We start from the raw sequence: 11,906 nt of genomic DNA, 5'->3' as shown, positions 1-11,906 counted from the left end.
CCATACCTTCCCCAAGTTAGTCGGTCTCAAAAGCGGATGATTCCTCATGTGCAAACGGTCTTCCCTTCCTCGAGTACTTATGTTCGTTGTTAAATAATGTCGGGTCAGTACAACTGTATGGGATACAATATCAGATATACATTATGGATTATACAACGCAAAGTGATATCGGTACAAACGTGGGATCTAAGCCAGCATATCATACAACCTCCAAAAAAATAGAAACCTTTTCCCTCCTGTTTCATCATTTACTTCATCCAAGGGTTCGTCGGCATATTCGTCACTATACAGATCAATCGTTCGGATGTCCACAATGTCGGACGTCCACTTGTGATGAGCTTCTCGGGTTTCAGTGTCATAGGGTATCAGAGAGGTCGTCTCATTAGGGGGATCCAGAGGGGCGTTACCTGGAACTGGTGTAGAGTCTATGAAAGTATTCTTAGCAATGACCCAACAGAGGCCCATGACAACCATGACGGGTATCTCGATGTAATAGGAGACGAAATCTACTGGTGAGAATGTGGGGATTATAGAGGACCATCCTTGGACTTCTCAGCTCGTCAGTAATCAATATGCAAAGGCAGCGGTGTAATAAGAAAAGTACGCACTCAAGATCAGGGCGATCACTGTGATAATCTGGGAGGTCGTATGGGTTAGAGAAGAAGTAGCTAGCAGTATTAACACACGCACAACAAAGTAAGGACCCCATGGCCAAGTCCACGACGCTCGAAACTTCATTTCGTCTAAAGACCGACCCTGTCTGATCCAGGCTTTCCTGAATCTCCAACTGGCCAATCCAATTGATAACCAGGCAATCTAGATCTTTCTTAGTCCAGGATTACCACACATTCGCGTATTGATACAAACCTGGTTTGAGACTCCAACAATATTTTGCAACCATCCCCACAGCTGGCCGCTGCCAATATAACTGCTGGCTAAACAGAGCACGCTAATGCTACTGGTCGCAAGCAGCGCGTACAAAGGGACACCTGCTCGAGTGGTCCGAGAAAATATACGAGGTGCGTGAGGGATGGGGCCAACAACAGATAGGCCGTACAGAACTCTTGTTCCCGCGAAAAGAGCGTGGTTACCGGCAGATAAAACAGAGGTGAGGATGACGGTATTCATAAATGATGCGGCTACATCTGTTTGAAATAGCGTTAACACTTGGGCGAGGGGCCAGGAGGATATGCTCACTTGAACCAGCCAGAGTAAATACAATCGTAAAAGGGGATGTAGTGGTCGTTTTATTCGACAGATTCGGGTAATCCCATGGCACTAATCGAAACAGTTAGATGTGTAGTAGTGCTGTGAGCAAAGAGTAGCCCACCGTTCAAACCGATGAGCAGGATGCTCAAGATATAGAACAACAGAATTCTAATCTCACCGCCCGCACATCAATAATCTATACAAAAGTCCGAATACTTCGCTTGCCTCCAGAACACAAACTTGACAACCTTTGGCATGTTTTGTGAAGGGTTCTTCGTTTCTCCTGCGGTGATACCTAGACTTTCTGTTCCACCGTCTACAGACTGATCAGGCGATTAAGTTCACAATTAGCAATGCAACTCACATGCGAAACTAGCTGTCACAAAAACCTTGGCAAAGCCACCAAAGCCACCAACGAATGGAGCGCCAGGAATGTGCCAATTGTGTGTTCCGATGTAGGTATGGGACTTGTTGACGCCGACATTAACGAGGATGCCAACGACAATGAAGATCACGATGGTAGCGACCTTCAGGAATGAAAGCCAATACTCTACCGCAAGGCGTTAACTACCATTTTGGAAAGAAAAAGGAAATCTATGTTGCTGACCCAATTCTCCGTAAGCTTTGACGTGAGAGGCGTTGATTGATACAAGGAACACCCAAAAGAGCAGGCTAACCACCCAAGGATGTGACGTTGTCCAGAATTGTAACACCAGCTGAGCAGCAGTAAGATCAGAAGCAACAGACACTGCATCATTGAACCAATAATTCCACGACAGCGCGAAACCATAAGACGGCGAAAAAAAGCGCGTCGCATAAGCGTTAAACGACCCTTGAAAGATAGAAATGGTCAGCGCTCTACCTAAATACGAAAAAAATAGGTCACACCGGCCACTGGGTACTGTGTAGCCATCTCCCCTAGCAGCAATAGCGTCACGTATACAACGAACCCCACTATGCCATAGCAAATCAGTATGCTGGCAGGACCACCTTGAGCAAGGGATCTTCCGGTGCCTAGGAAGAGTCCAGTTCCAATGGTACCAGCAATTGCGATCATTTGTACTTGTCGTGCAGACAGGCCACGATGTAGACCTCCGCGCACTGGCTGAGGAAATGGTGCTTCCGCATCATTTATATCGACATGCTGTTCGCGTCCAGAGTTGTCCCCGGGACTCTTAGCTGAGGACTTGATCCGCGGGGAAGAGGAGATGCTGAACGACTCATAGACCAAGGCGCTCAATGCTCCACACAATGAGCGTGAAGGAGAAGTCGGAAATAGACACGCAATTGCAGTACTCAGATCCATTTATTTTCGTCACCTTCTGGCGCGGCGCACGGAATTCTGGCGCCATCCTGCGCGACTTCCATACTTACCCTAGGATTTGTGACAGTGTCGTGTCACATGAGCCGCGTTAGTGCCGCGTCAACCTTGAATTTCACCTGGCCCTCTTACAACATAACGCGTAAGGTCTGATACCAATCCAACGAGTTCGAATTGCCCTTGTCCTTGCCCTGCACAGTTGTCAGCATCTGGCGTTTTAAGGTAACAGTAACTTCTAAAAGCAACATGGTTGGTACTACACCTCATGTACAACCATGCACGTGCAGTGTATCTCGTTCCGATATGGGGGATCGATCTCAGTCATCTGAACGCCCGGCATTACCAGACCCAGCGACACCGAAGCCTTCGTTACCACCCGGTATGGTGCTTGGTCCGGACGGAAAACCTTGCAAAATATGTACGGCGTTTCGTAATTGGAGGCCCGCCGCTTCGGCCACTACCAGTTCGAGCAAGAAATCTACCGCAGGAATGATGGCTGCCTTTGCATCTGGAACGGGCTTCCGATCCCCGACCCTAAGCCAGAAAATGCAACCCTGCCCCCACACTGTCCGCCGGATGTCGAAGCCCTTGGACGTGCCACGTGGTCATTTTTGCATGCGACTGCAGCATATTACCCAGTACGGCCCACTACCCACCAGCGTGCAAATATGCTAAATCTCATTCACGCGCTACCCGCCCTGTATCCATGCACACACTGCGCCGCGGACTTTGGCGACAAAATGAAGGAGCATCCCCCAGACGTGAGCAGTCGGGAGAGGTTGAGCAAGTGGTTTTGTGAGCGTCATAATGAGGTGAACGAGAAGCTGGGCAAGGAAATGTTTGATTGCGCAAAGGTTGATGAGAGATGGAAGGATGGTCCACCCGACGGCAGCTGTGACTAGACTGTCTGCAGTGCGTTCGTGCAGGTGGGTTTGCATCTTAATCACTCCTCAGGAAACACATAAAACCATCAACAAGTACGAATTGCAAGCTCCAAATAATACCACTCATGAAAAAAACAGTCTTGTTCCGGGTCGAAGGTTTGATCACCACCCGACAAGGGGACCAGACAGTGGCATGAGCCTCGAAGCCGTTCGCAGCCGCACCGACGTAAATGGTATGCAATGCGCTTGATAAGCGATGGGGACTCGGTCTCTTGAATATGAGGTAGACCTCGCGCACTGCATGAGGCAGCAACGTGTAGGTGCAGACTACGGTTGAGTCTTTCTTTAACCCCACCTACACTTACCTGTCCTCTGTCGTGTTGGATCTGAAAATCTTGGTATGTTACATTCCTTACCAATTTTTTTCGAAATGTTTGACTGTCGTCAGTATAATTCAGCAACTTAAGCCCAGTGTCTAGATCGATACCAAAAGCAAGAGGGTCGTGCATATGTCGGTGCGTGTTTTGCACATAGCATGCAATCTCGAGTGTTCACTAGATAGTAGATGTTCAACGTACTCGTCGTTGGCCAAACTGGATGTGGGAAGAGCTCGGTCGTGAACATACTCGCTGGAGAAAGCCGGGCACCCACGTCAGACGACCTCGGTCACTGTACTAAACACTGGACTGAGTATGCAATTCCGGTCGACGGTCGTTCATTCCAGGTCTTTGATACCATTGGTTTTCTCGAACCTGGGCTGGATACAGAGGGCTACACGGATGCTATCGCTAATACATACCTCGCGATCGATTTCCTAAGGAAAAGAGGCGGCATTGATCTACTCCTTTATTGTGTACGCGACGGAGAGATCGAGAAGATGAAGGGTCACTATAGGTTGCTTCGTGAAGTGTTTTGTGAAGAAGAAGTTCCGGTTGCTCTTGTCGTCACAAACCGTGGCGTAAGCCACAAAGGCTACAAGGCAATTTTCCGCACACACAAAATCGATTGCGTGGACTACGCCTGTGCAAACATAACTAGCACGCCTGGACCTGGTAGTTCAGCTGCGAACACCGAATCGCAGAAGGCGATCAAGGAACTGCTAGTGAAATGTTGCGATGCAGGTCCTAATCCCAGGTCCACTCTGCAACAGCTATGGCTGCGAGTTCAAAAACTCGTTGGGACAGACCAGTCTCAATCTCTCAAACGAAATGAAGTATTCACACTACTCACACGGCGTTGCAAGATGCAACAGGAGGTGGCTGAGCAATTGCTCACAGCCCTCAACCTCCAGTTACCGTCAAGTCGGCTTTATCGAGCACCCTACGCAGGCGGTAAATGTTGGTTTTCTGTATCCTATAACGTCACATTGACTAATCGGTGATTGCAGCTGTAACTCGCGAGTTGCTTTCGTCAGAGATCAGTGCTAGTACTCGAGATGAACAAGTGTCAGAGGCCAGGCCGAGGTAAGCCTGCCAATTGTTTGACGAGACTTGAACTTGAACGTATTGTGTATTCCTTCCCCTCAGCTCTGGATCTCGATTACATTCTGTTGCGGATAGTAACTCTCTGCATTCTCGCTCAGACAACTGATGCTGTTACCGAGCACCAATCCGTCAAGTATCAAGAACGTACATGTGTATTTATGCGATGAGATGCTGATCTTAAACCAAATACTTCGGCTATACTATATGCTCCCCTCCTACATGCTATTAGAATTTAGAAACAACGCACTGATGCCATAAGACGTTCCAGGACAACTTAAATGCTTTACTCGATATACGCCACGTGGAGGAACTATTGATTAATGACCTCCCGAGGGCATAGGATTATTAATGTATCGATAACAGGATGGTGTAGACATTGGACTAGCAGTCTGTAAAATCCCACAACTCTGTATGATCGGTGCAAGGTGGGGTTTGAAACGCCATGTGTTGAGAAACCACTCCCAAGATAGTCGACTCGTCTGTCACAACATCTTGCAAGTCGGGCATTGCTCGTAAATTGAACAGGAGGCGTGAAGCGAGAACGCTATGCGTGACTAGCTGTGGGCTTCTCCGACTCAGCTTTAAACACAAAGTAAGTAACAATACGGTTTACCCAGCAAGAAGTCCAGTGTAGGATGGCTGTCCGCCCGGATCAGATGCTTATATGGGGATATAAAAACAACTTGCTCACAGGTAGTAAAACGATGGAAATGCAATTTGCCATCGAGACCACTACGAAAGGTAAGGCCACATTACACACAGGGGCCTTCGAACTCACGAGTAATACATAGTATATAAGCTACACCGTCCCGACATAAAGTAGTCACCAGTGGACTGCCTTCCGATCGGAAAGATTTGAAGCGTTTGTACAGTGTCAGCATCATTAGCACTGTGAAGGATCATCCGGTAACTGAGCAGAATCATTGCAATGCTACGTACCAAGTTCAACCAACATCAACAGACCATAAACAATGCTAGAGTCACGTCCTTCCTCAAATACGCCAGTCGAATCTGATGAGATGATGTGAGCAAAAGAAATTCGGGATAAAGATACAGACCTCCGGATTCACTTGCACCAACATCTGCGATTACCAGCACCACCACTGAGACGGCCTGAAGGGACGGTTGATTTTTTCAGTCAAAAACAAATAGATCAGGAGAAAGGGACCAAGGTCACCGTGGTAAAAAATAATGTCAAAATCAAAAACCTCTTGTCACACCCCCAAACCACGTATGTCCTTAACACAAGCAGGACTTTGAATAAAAGAAGTCATCAGAAAGAAAACAATTTGACTTAGAGTTGATACTCACGCTCAGAAGCAGCTATACCCAACCAGCGGACGCCTAGAAAATGATTGAGGACTGGACTTCAAGTGACGTTCTTGTTATACAGACTGTCATATACAGCAGTGAATATTCCATGATCGGGCTGAAATATTGTCATGGGTATTTTTAATGTTGTATCGCGAAGAGCTTACAATTCCTCCATGAGTGGACCCAACCGAGTCTATCCGCAGGACCTCGATGAAGGGCAAGGGGAGACAAAAGGTCGCGAATACTCACAGTATACGGTCATAACAAGACCTACGAATGGCACGTAGCGAGAAACGACGAAGATTATTCTCGTGATCCCCCACCCTCTTCCCCATGTCCAACGAACCTGGCATCTTATTAACTTTACATAGCGCGCCATTGAAAATAACTGACCTCCGAATCGAAAGTGATGATGAAGTCAAAAAGCTACAGAGAGACATCAGTATTTATGATCGTCTTCCGTTTGGTCCTACTTACTAAAACTGCTATGGATGCAACTGTTACGATCGAGGATTCAGTTTTGCCAACAGAAAAAGGAAAATATAGACGACCTGCAACATACTGAATTCAAATGAGCAAATAAAAACGACAGGTGAGGAGGAGTACGTACTGCGATAGTCTGAAAACCGACGGAATCGGGAAAATAGTCACTCATCATATAGAGCTGAGGTTAACAGGTAATCTCCCGTAGTCAAACTAAATTGAACTTGAAGAAGGAATTAGACAGTCGTTCCATCAAGGTTGGCGTATTGGGCAGAATTCCCTCGGGTCACTTTTAAGTAGTAACTCTCCCCACAGCAGTTGAACACAGCGGCCACTGGTAAGGAACCGATTTAACCAGCATAATGGTCAGGCTAATGATTAGACAGCCGAATTGCCGCCTGCTGATATGTTTGGTTATATTTTTGGTACAAACATGTTACCCCTGTTACGATCACGTCTAAATCATGATGCAAAGCACTGTAACGTGCCTTCAACGTTCAACTTCCTTTCTTGCTTGCAAAAGGGGAGAGGATGCATCGAATATGTATGTATGAGCAAGCGGTTTGTAAAGACCGAAGTAGTACGGGAAACGGCCAGCAAACTGAAAGCCAATCACATGCCTGCTATCGCAGCAGGCTGACGATTCAACTCGGCATATAATAATCAGTACTTACTGTTATGCTATTGCTATTCTAGCGCTAATGTCGAAACTAAAGACCGTCAGCATCGGGAGTCCGAGACCACCCGGTGATATGTAAGGACATTATGCCAAACAGTACGCATCGATGCCGCCGCGCGATTGCCTGAGTGTAATTATATCTGTTGCCAACTCCCTGACACATCAGTGTGCCTACAACAGGCGCATGTGCACGTATCTCATGGGATTAGCAACGAGACGGCCAGGCTTGGGAGGAGTAGACCCCCCTTATTGTTTTCGGCTTACTTGCAGGATTTCCGTTGCTTGTGATGCCTGCCTCGAAGAACGTCAACCTAGCGCCCAAACCCAACAATAGGATAGTAGAGCCCACCTTGCTATGCGCCTGTCATTCCGGCATTGGTTTGTGTACTGCTGTTTGTGGAACGTCACAAAGAGGAGGCATAAATGAGTGACGCTAGGGGTGTGTGCGAGGGAGGATGAAAGGGTATTAACGGTGCTGGACAAAGAGCCAGCCAGAGTGCGTGATGAATAGTTGGCCTCCGGCGTCTGCTTGAAGGAAATTAGAGGACCCGGGTATGCATATAGGTCCTCGATGTGCAAATGACGACTGCTCAGAGATCTCTGGTCTTTGGAAAAACACATACAACTACAATACCCCAAGGTTCCTGACGTCTATAATATAGACAGAAGCCACGTCTTTGGATTGCAAAATGACACTGTGATCCGACGTGATCCTCGTGTCTTCTCCCACGCAGCACGCTGCTGTGCTGAACGGCTGTCCAATGCGAACGATCAATCGCAACACTCACGAGAATTTCCAAATCCCGTTCTGGTCTGGCAGAGAGTTTACACATGAGATTATTACACACGCCCGCCTGGAGAGTTGCAGCGTCGAGGACGGCCCACGTTTATTAGTCCACGACAGATGAGCAAGTTGGCAACGAGCTAACAACATATGGTACTTCAGCTGATAGTAACGCATCTTGATCATGCGTAAGTCGAACTTCAAAGTGGTCATGCCGCGTGCACAAGCGCTTTAAACTCCGCTCAAATCAGATCTTAGATCGTGTCAAACAGCATGGACGCGTGATAATTGCGTCGCCAATGTCTGAATTCGTTCTATCATTGTATCAATGTCATAGTGCGTACGTATCTGTCTTATCTTTGTGTGGGCAACCCTGCTTCCCAGGGAAGCATAGGCCGTTCCCGTTTTCGGTTTACCTGCTGGATCATCTCCTTGTACTAGCAAGTTCCTTACAATGCCCGCCTCGAAGAACGCGAACCTTACGCTCAAGCCCGGCAAGAAGTCTGCGGAGCCCAACTATGTGCTTGTCATCCACGGCGGTGCTGGTACCATGATACGGGAGGGCTCAACACCTGAACAACGTGCTACGTACAGGGCTGCACTCTCACGGGCATTGAAAGGCGGGCTACGAGGTGCTCAAGAGCGGAGGAGAGGCTATGGATGCTGCGGTCGAGGCTGTATCAGTCATGGAAGGTGGGATAAACAAGTATTCGGGCAGTCGATGGCTAACTTCTGTATGTGATTTATAGACTGCCCATTGTTTAACTCTGGGCATGGCGCAGTTTTTAATGTTGCAGGCAAGGTACGCTTCCTTACCTATGATTAAGGACCCTCGTGTATATCATGCTATCTAGAATGAGCTCGAGACTTCTTTGATGGTCTCCAAGCCTCCTGCATCACACCCTGCAATGCCCTCCTCTCGGCGCGGATCCTCGGTTACGTTAATCACTCACACTAGAAATCCTTCTCACCTCGCATCGCTGCGCTCTACCTCGCACCCCAGCTTGCCCCTCATCCAATGTTGTCGGGTGCAGCAGCAGAAGCTACAGGTGCTTCACTTGGCGTACGTCAGGCCGATCCATCCTACTTCTGGACTGAGGCACGATGGAGAGAACACCGACGTGGTCTTGGATTACCCGAAGATCCCGTTGAATACCCCAGACCTGAAATACCCGATGACACAAATTCAGAGACTACGGATGTCGCCAGCCTTTCTGACGACAAAGACAAAGAGACCTGGGAGCCTCTTGATTTGATGCCAACGGGTACTGTTGGTGCGGTCGCACTTGATATCCGGGGCTGCATTGCGGCAGTAACCTCCACTGGAGGACGTACGAACAAGCTTGTCGGTCGAGTTGGAGATACCCCCGTAATGGGATGTGGTTTTTGGGCTGAAGAATGGGAGAGGGATGGTGGGCTTGTGAAGCGTACCTGGGATCGCCTAAGAGGCAAATCAAAATATCAGGGTGTAGGCGTTTCTGGTACTGGTGACGGAGACGTGAGAATCAGTCAAGCAGATGTTCAGCTTGCAAGTGCTAACCATACACTTTAGTATTACATTCGCCGTGCTGCAGCTTCCAACATTGCTCGGCGGATGCAATACCTTGGCGAGTCCCTGGGCGAGGCATCCCAGAATGTCATTGATGACCTGTTCAAGGAAGGAGGAATAGGTGGTGTCATTGCACTGGACAGAGACGGAAACGGTACGTTTATGCTCTCTTGTAAAACTTCACACTGACTCAAAACTCTGGGTGTACTAGTGGCTCTTCCACTGAACTGCAGTGGCATGTATCGCGGCGTTATTCGTCCTGATGGTGTACCGCTCACAGCGATTTTCTTTGACGAACAACTTACTGAACTCTAAGCTGGGCAAACAACCTGTACCTGAGCGTACATTCATCGCTGGTTTGATGAGACTTGGCAACGTACATCTCTGTACAGACGCGTTCATGTGGGACTGGTTGATAATTAGGACACTGGGAAGGTAGACACTAGTGAATTTAGAATTCGCGAATCGTCCAATCTCGTCGTACAATCTGGAAGAACAAGATCTTGTGGAACTCGAGAACAGTCGTTGAGATAACCCATGTGATTGTGTATACTTTATCCTCGCAAGTCAACAAGTCACTTTGCCGGAGTGGTTAACGGGATCGCCTGCTATACACAGCTAAGCGGTTGGGCTTTGCCCGCGAGTGTTCGAATCGCTCAGGTGACGCTTTTTTGGTACATTTTGCAATCGAGGGTTCCCACGGGGTTTAACATGGACGCAACCAGTTATTCTACTTACCGCGAGTCTGCACATAGTGTGAATGTTTAAACGTTCACGATGAGCGCGAACAAATACGCAAACCTTCCCGACATCGTGCGTATTATTGCCACTACTCCTATGGTATCTCTACTTATTTATTGGTGACAGGATACTGCACCAGATGTCTATGAAACGGAGGACGTGTTTCCCTCATCTGATACCAACGTCAGTGCTCCTTGTGTCGATAGAACATTACCCACGAACAACTGATCTCTGTCAGAGAGGAGATTCGGATTCTGACGAACCCTCAGGTCCGCGGGTACGCACTCAGCGGGGTACAGATGTCTCGAAAGAAGAGCTCGATAACAGCAACTTGATCAGCGCGGAAGATGCGAGCAGACACTTTCGAAGAGCTGAACGACGTCGTGCGTTGTATTTCCTTAAACATGTATACCCTGTATCTGGTTGCTAACATCTGACCACTCATCAGGCCAGGAATCACGCTTTGCATACCCCCCGTCACCGACATCCTCTCCATCACGTTCGCCATCGCCGAGTAGGCGACCTCTCCCTGCGCGCTTACGAGCACTACAAGCTGAGCTTGCTGCTTTGGAGGGTGAGGTTGCAGATCCGTCTAATCCTGCGCTTAAAGCCGAGGGTGTTGATGCTGGTGAGATGATAAGAGGATTAGTAGACGTGCGCAGGCGGTTAGAGAAAGTCAGGATGGGGCGTGAGGGTAGAGGGAGATTAGTTGATGTTGTGCTTGGCGATGGCGGCAAGGAGGATGGTGAAGAAGACGTGGAGCAGCCCGGTGCGGATGTCAAGGCAAAGGAGTCGAAAGTACAGGGAGTACCGGAAGTTCGAGGCGTCGCTGAAATGGACAAACGAGTCGGGGAACTAGAGAAACTAGTGGGCTCTGTCGGCGCGACTTTGGATGAGGCATGTATTTCTCGACGCTAAGGGGCAGGGCGCTAAGCAGTTTTCAGTCCACGCCGATTACTCCACCCCTCCTTCCTATGCTCACGCGCTTGAACTCACAACTGATGCTATTGACTCAACCGCGGCATATCGACTCCATTTCCCGTCGATTGAAACTGCTGCTGTCCGACCTTGAGCGAGTTTCTACCGCGCAGGCGCAAAAGCGCCAATCGCCTGGGAGTACAACAATAATTCCTGGCACTGCAACCCAGGATGCACTCCTTCCCCTTTTAACACGTCTGGCTCCTTCACTTCCTCACATCCCACATATATTAACTCGTTTGCGTACCCTCTCTGCGCTGCATGCATCTGCGGGTGAATTTCAAGCCACGATGGTGGCTCTCGAGGAAGAGCAGCATAAGACAAGGGACGCTCTGGAGCTCTCAAAATTGCGGTCGGAGACGTGGAGGTCAGCTTAGAAGCTAACAAGGGGACAGTCGCAGGAAATGTGCAAGGTCTGGAGGACAGAGTAGATAGAGTTTTGACTCGGCTCGAGGAACTCTCAAAGTAAGTAGCAGCAGG

At 48.6% G+C, this 11,906-nt stretch overlaps 6 protein-coding genes and 1 non-coding gene across 7 annotated transcripts; 5 read left to right on the top strand and 2 right to left on the bottom strand.

The window, feature by feature from the left end:
• Nucleotides 1-133: 133 nt before the first annotated feature.
• On the bottom strand, nucleotides 134-2,577 carry BJ212DRAFT_1369669 (amino acid permease-domain-containing protein; the record flags this gene model as incomplete). Its single annotated transcript, XM_041336230.1, has 11 exons — nucleotides 134-548; nucleotides 609-636; nucleotides 691-816; nucleotides 868-1,145; nucleotides 1,198-1,278; nucleotides 1,331-1,377; nucleotides 1,435-1,525; nucleotides 1,574-1,759; nucleotides 1,817-2,041; nucleotides 2,098-2,420; nucleotides 2,546-2,577. 11 exons carry the CDS (start codon nucleotides 2,575-2,577, stop codon nucleotides 187-189), a joined length of 1,779 nt encoding a protein of 592 aa, XP_041190574.1. The 3' UTR covers nucleotides 134-186.
• A 256-nt stretch (nucleotides 2,578-2,833) lies between these two features.
• On the top strand, nucleotides 2,834-3,432 carry BJ212DRAFT_1448121 (ERV/ALR sulfhydryl oxidase domain-containing protein; the record flags this gene model as incomplete). The annotated part of the gene is made up of 2 exons (XM_041338501.1): nucleotides 2,834-2,993; nucleotides 3,074-3,432. The coding sequence occupies 2 exons, from the start codon at nucleotides 2,834-2,836 to the stop codon at nucleotides 3,430-3,432; spliced, it is 519 nt and encodes a 172-aa protein (XP_041190573.1).
• A 491-nt stretch (nucleotides 3,433-3,923) lies between these two features.
• On the top strand, nucleotides 3,924-5,004 carry BJ212DRAFT_1483063 (P-loop containing nucleoside triphosphate hydrolase protein; the record flags this gene model as incomplete). Its single annotated transcript, XM_041340547.1, has 4 exons — nucleotides 3,924-3,929; nucleotides 3,980-4,751; nucleotides 4,802-4,877; nucleotides 4,941-5,004. 4 exons carry the CDS (start codon nucleotides 3,924-3,926, stop codon nucleotides 5,002-5,004), a joined length of 918 nt encoding a protein of 305 aa, XP_041190572.1.
• A 275-nt stretch (nucleotides 5,005-5,279) lies between these two features.
• Nucleotides 5,280-7,061, bottom strand: BJ212DRAFT_1588956 (uncharacterized protein; the record flags this gene model as incomplete). The annotated part of the gene is made up of 13 exons (XM_041342447.1): nucleotides 6,823-7,061; nucleotides 6,690-6,773; nucleotides 6,606-6,638; nucleotides 6,462-6,558; nucleotides 6,377-6,405; nucleotides 6,294-6,327; nucleotides 6,210-6,242; nucleotides 6,076-6,152; nucleotides 5,957-6,011; nucleotides 5,838-5,909; nucleotides 5,677-5,787; nucleotides 5,590-5,630; nucleotides 5,280-5,477 (listed from the first exon to the last, which is right to left on the bottom strand). Exons 1-13 carry the CDS (start codon nucleotides 6,868-6,870, stop codon nucleotides 5,280-5,282), a joined length of 912 nt encoding a protein of 303 aa, XP_041190571.1. The 5' UTR covers nucleotides 6,871-7,061.
• Nucleotides 7,062-8,375: 1,314 nt separating this feature from the next.
• Nucleotides 8,376-10,270, top strand: BJ212DRAFT_1369653 (asparaginase). The gene is made up of 8 exons (XM_041336229.1): nucleotides 8,376-8,498; nucleotides 8,553-8,746; nucleotides 8,802-8,851; nucleotides 8,908-8,960; nucleotides 9,013-9,093; nucleotides 9,162-9,656; nucleotides 9,711-9,861; nucleotides 9,919-10,270. The coding sequence occupies exons 2-8, from the start codon at nucleotides 8,613-8,615 to the stop codon at nucleotides 10,020-10,022; spliced, it is 1,068 nt and encodes a 355-aa protein (XP_041190570.1). The 5' UTR covers nucleotides 8,376-8,498; nucleotides 8,553-8,612; the 3' UTR covers nucleotides 10,023-10,270.
• Nucleotides 10,271-10,281: 11 nt separating this feature from the next.
• BJ212DRAFT_t89 lies at nucleotides 10,282-10,373 on the top strand. Its single transcript has one exon. It is a non-coding gene; the product is annotated as a tRNA-Ser (tRNA).
• A 111-nt stretch (nucleotides 10,374-10,484) lies between these two features.
• Nucleotides 10,485-11,895, top strand: BJ212DRAFT_1448119 (Dynamitin-domain-containing protein; the record flags this gene model as incomplete). Its single annotated transcript, XM_041338500.1, has 6 exons — nucleotides 10,485-10,520; nucleotides 10,575-10,631; nucleotides 10,687-10,831; nucleotides 10,897-11,324; nucleotides 11,393-11,778; nucleotides 11,799-11,895. The coding sequence occupies 6 exons, from the start codon at nucleotides 10,485-10,487 to the stop codon at nucleotides 11,893-11,895; spliced, it is 1,149 nt and encodes a 382-aa protein (XP_041190569.1).
• Between the last annotated feature and the right edge of the window lie 11 nt (nucleotides 11,896-11,906).

This window comes from Suillus subaureus (genome assembly GCF_016647635.1).
Source record: "Suillus subaureus strain MN1 chromosome Unknown BJ212scaffold_26, whole genome shotgun sequence".
Classification (NCBI taxonomy): Eukaryota; Fungi; Basidiomycota; class Agaricomycetes; order Boletales; family Suillaceae; genus Suillus; species Suillus subaureus.
Note: the sequence above shows the minus strand (reverse complement) of the source record. Positions and strands in the feature narration are given on the sequence as shown.

What these genes read in the sequence shown, in the direction of transcription:
- BJ212DRAFT_1369653 (XM_041336229.1), top strand. Translation starts at nt 8,613, where the DNA reads ATGCCCGCCTCGAAGAACGCGAACCTTACGCTCAAGCCCGGCAAGAAG. An exon ending in ACACCTGAACAACGTGCTAC is followed by an intron (nt 8,747 to 8,801) that starts GTACAGGGCTGC and finishes GGTGCTCAAGAG; the next exon opens with CGGAGGAGAGGCTATGGATG. An exon ending in ACTGGACAGAGACGGAAACG is followed by an intron (nt 9,862 to 9,918) that starts GTACGTTTATGC and finishes TGGGTGTACTAG; the next exon opens with TGGCTCTTCCACTGAACTGC.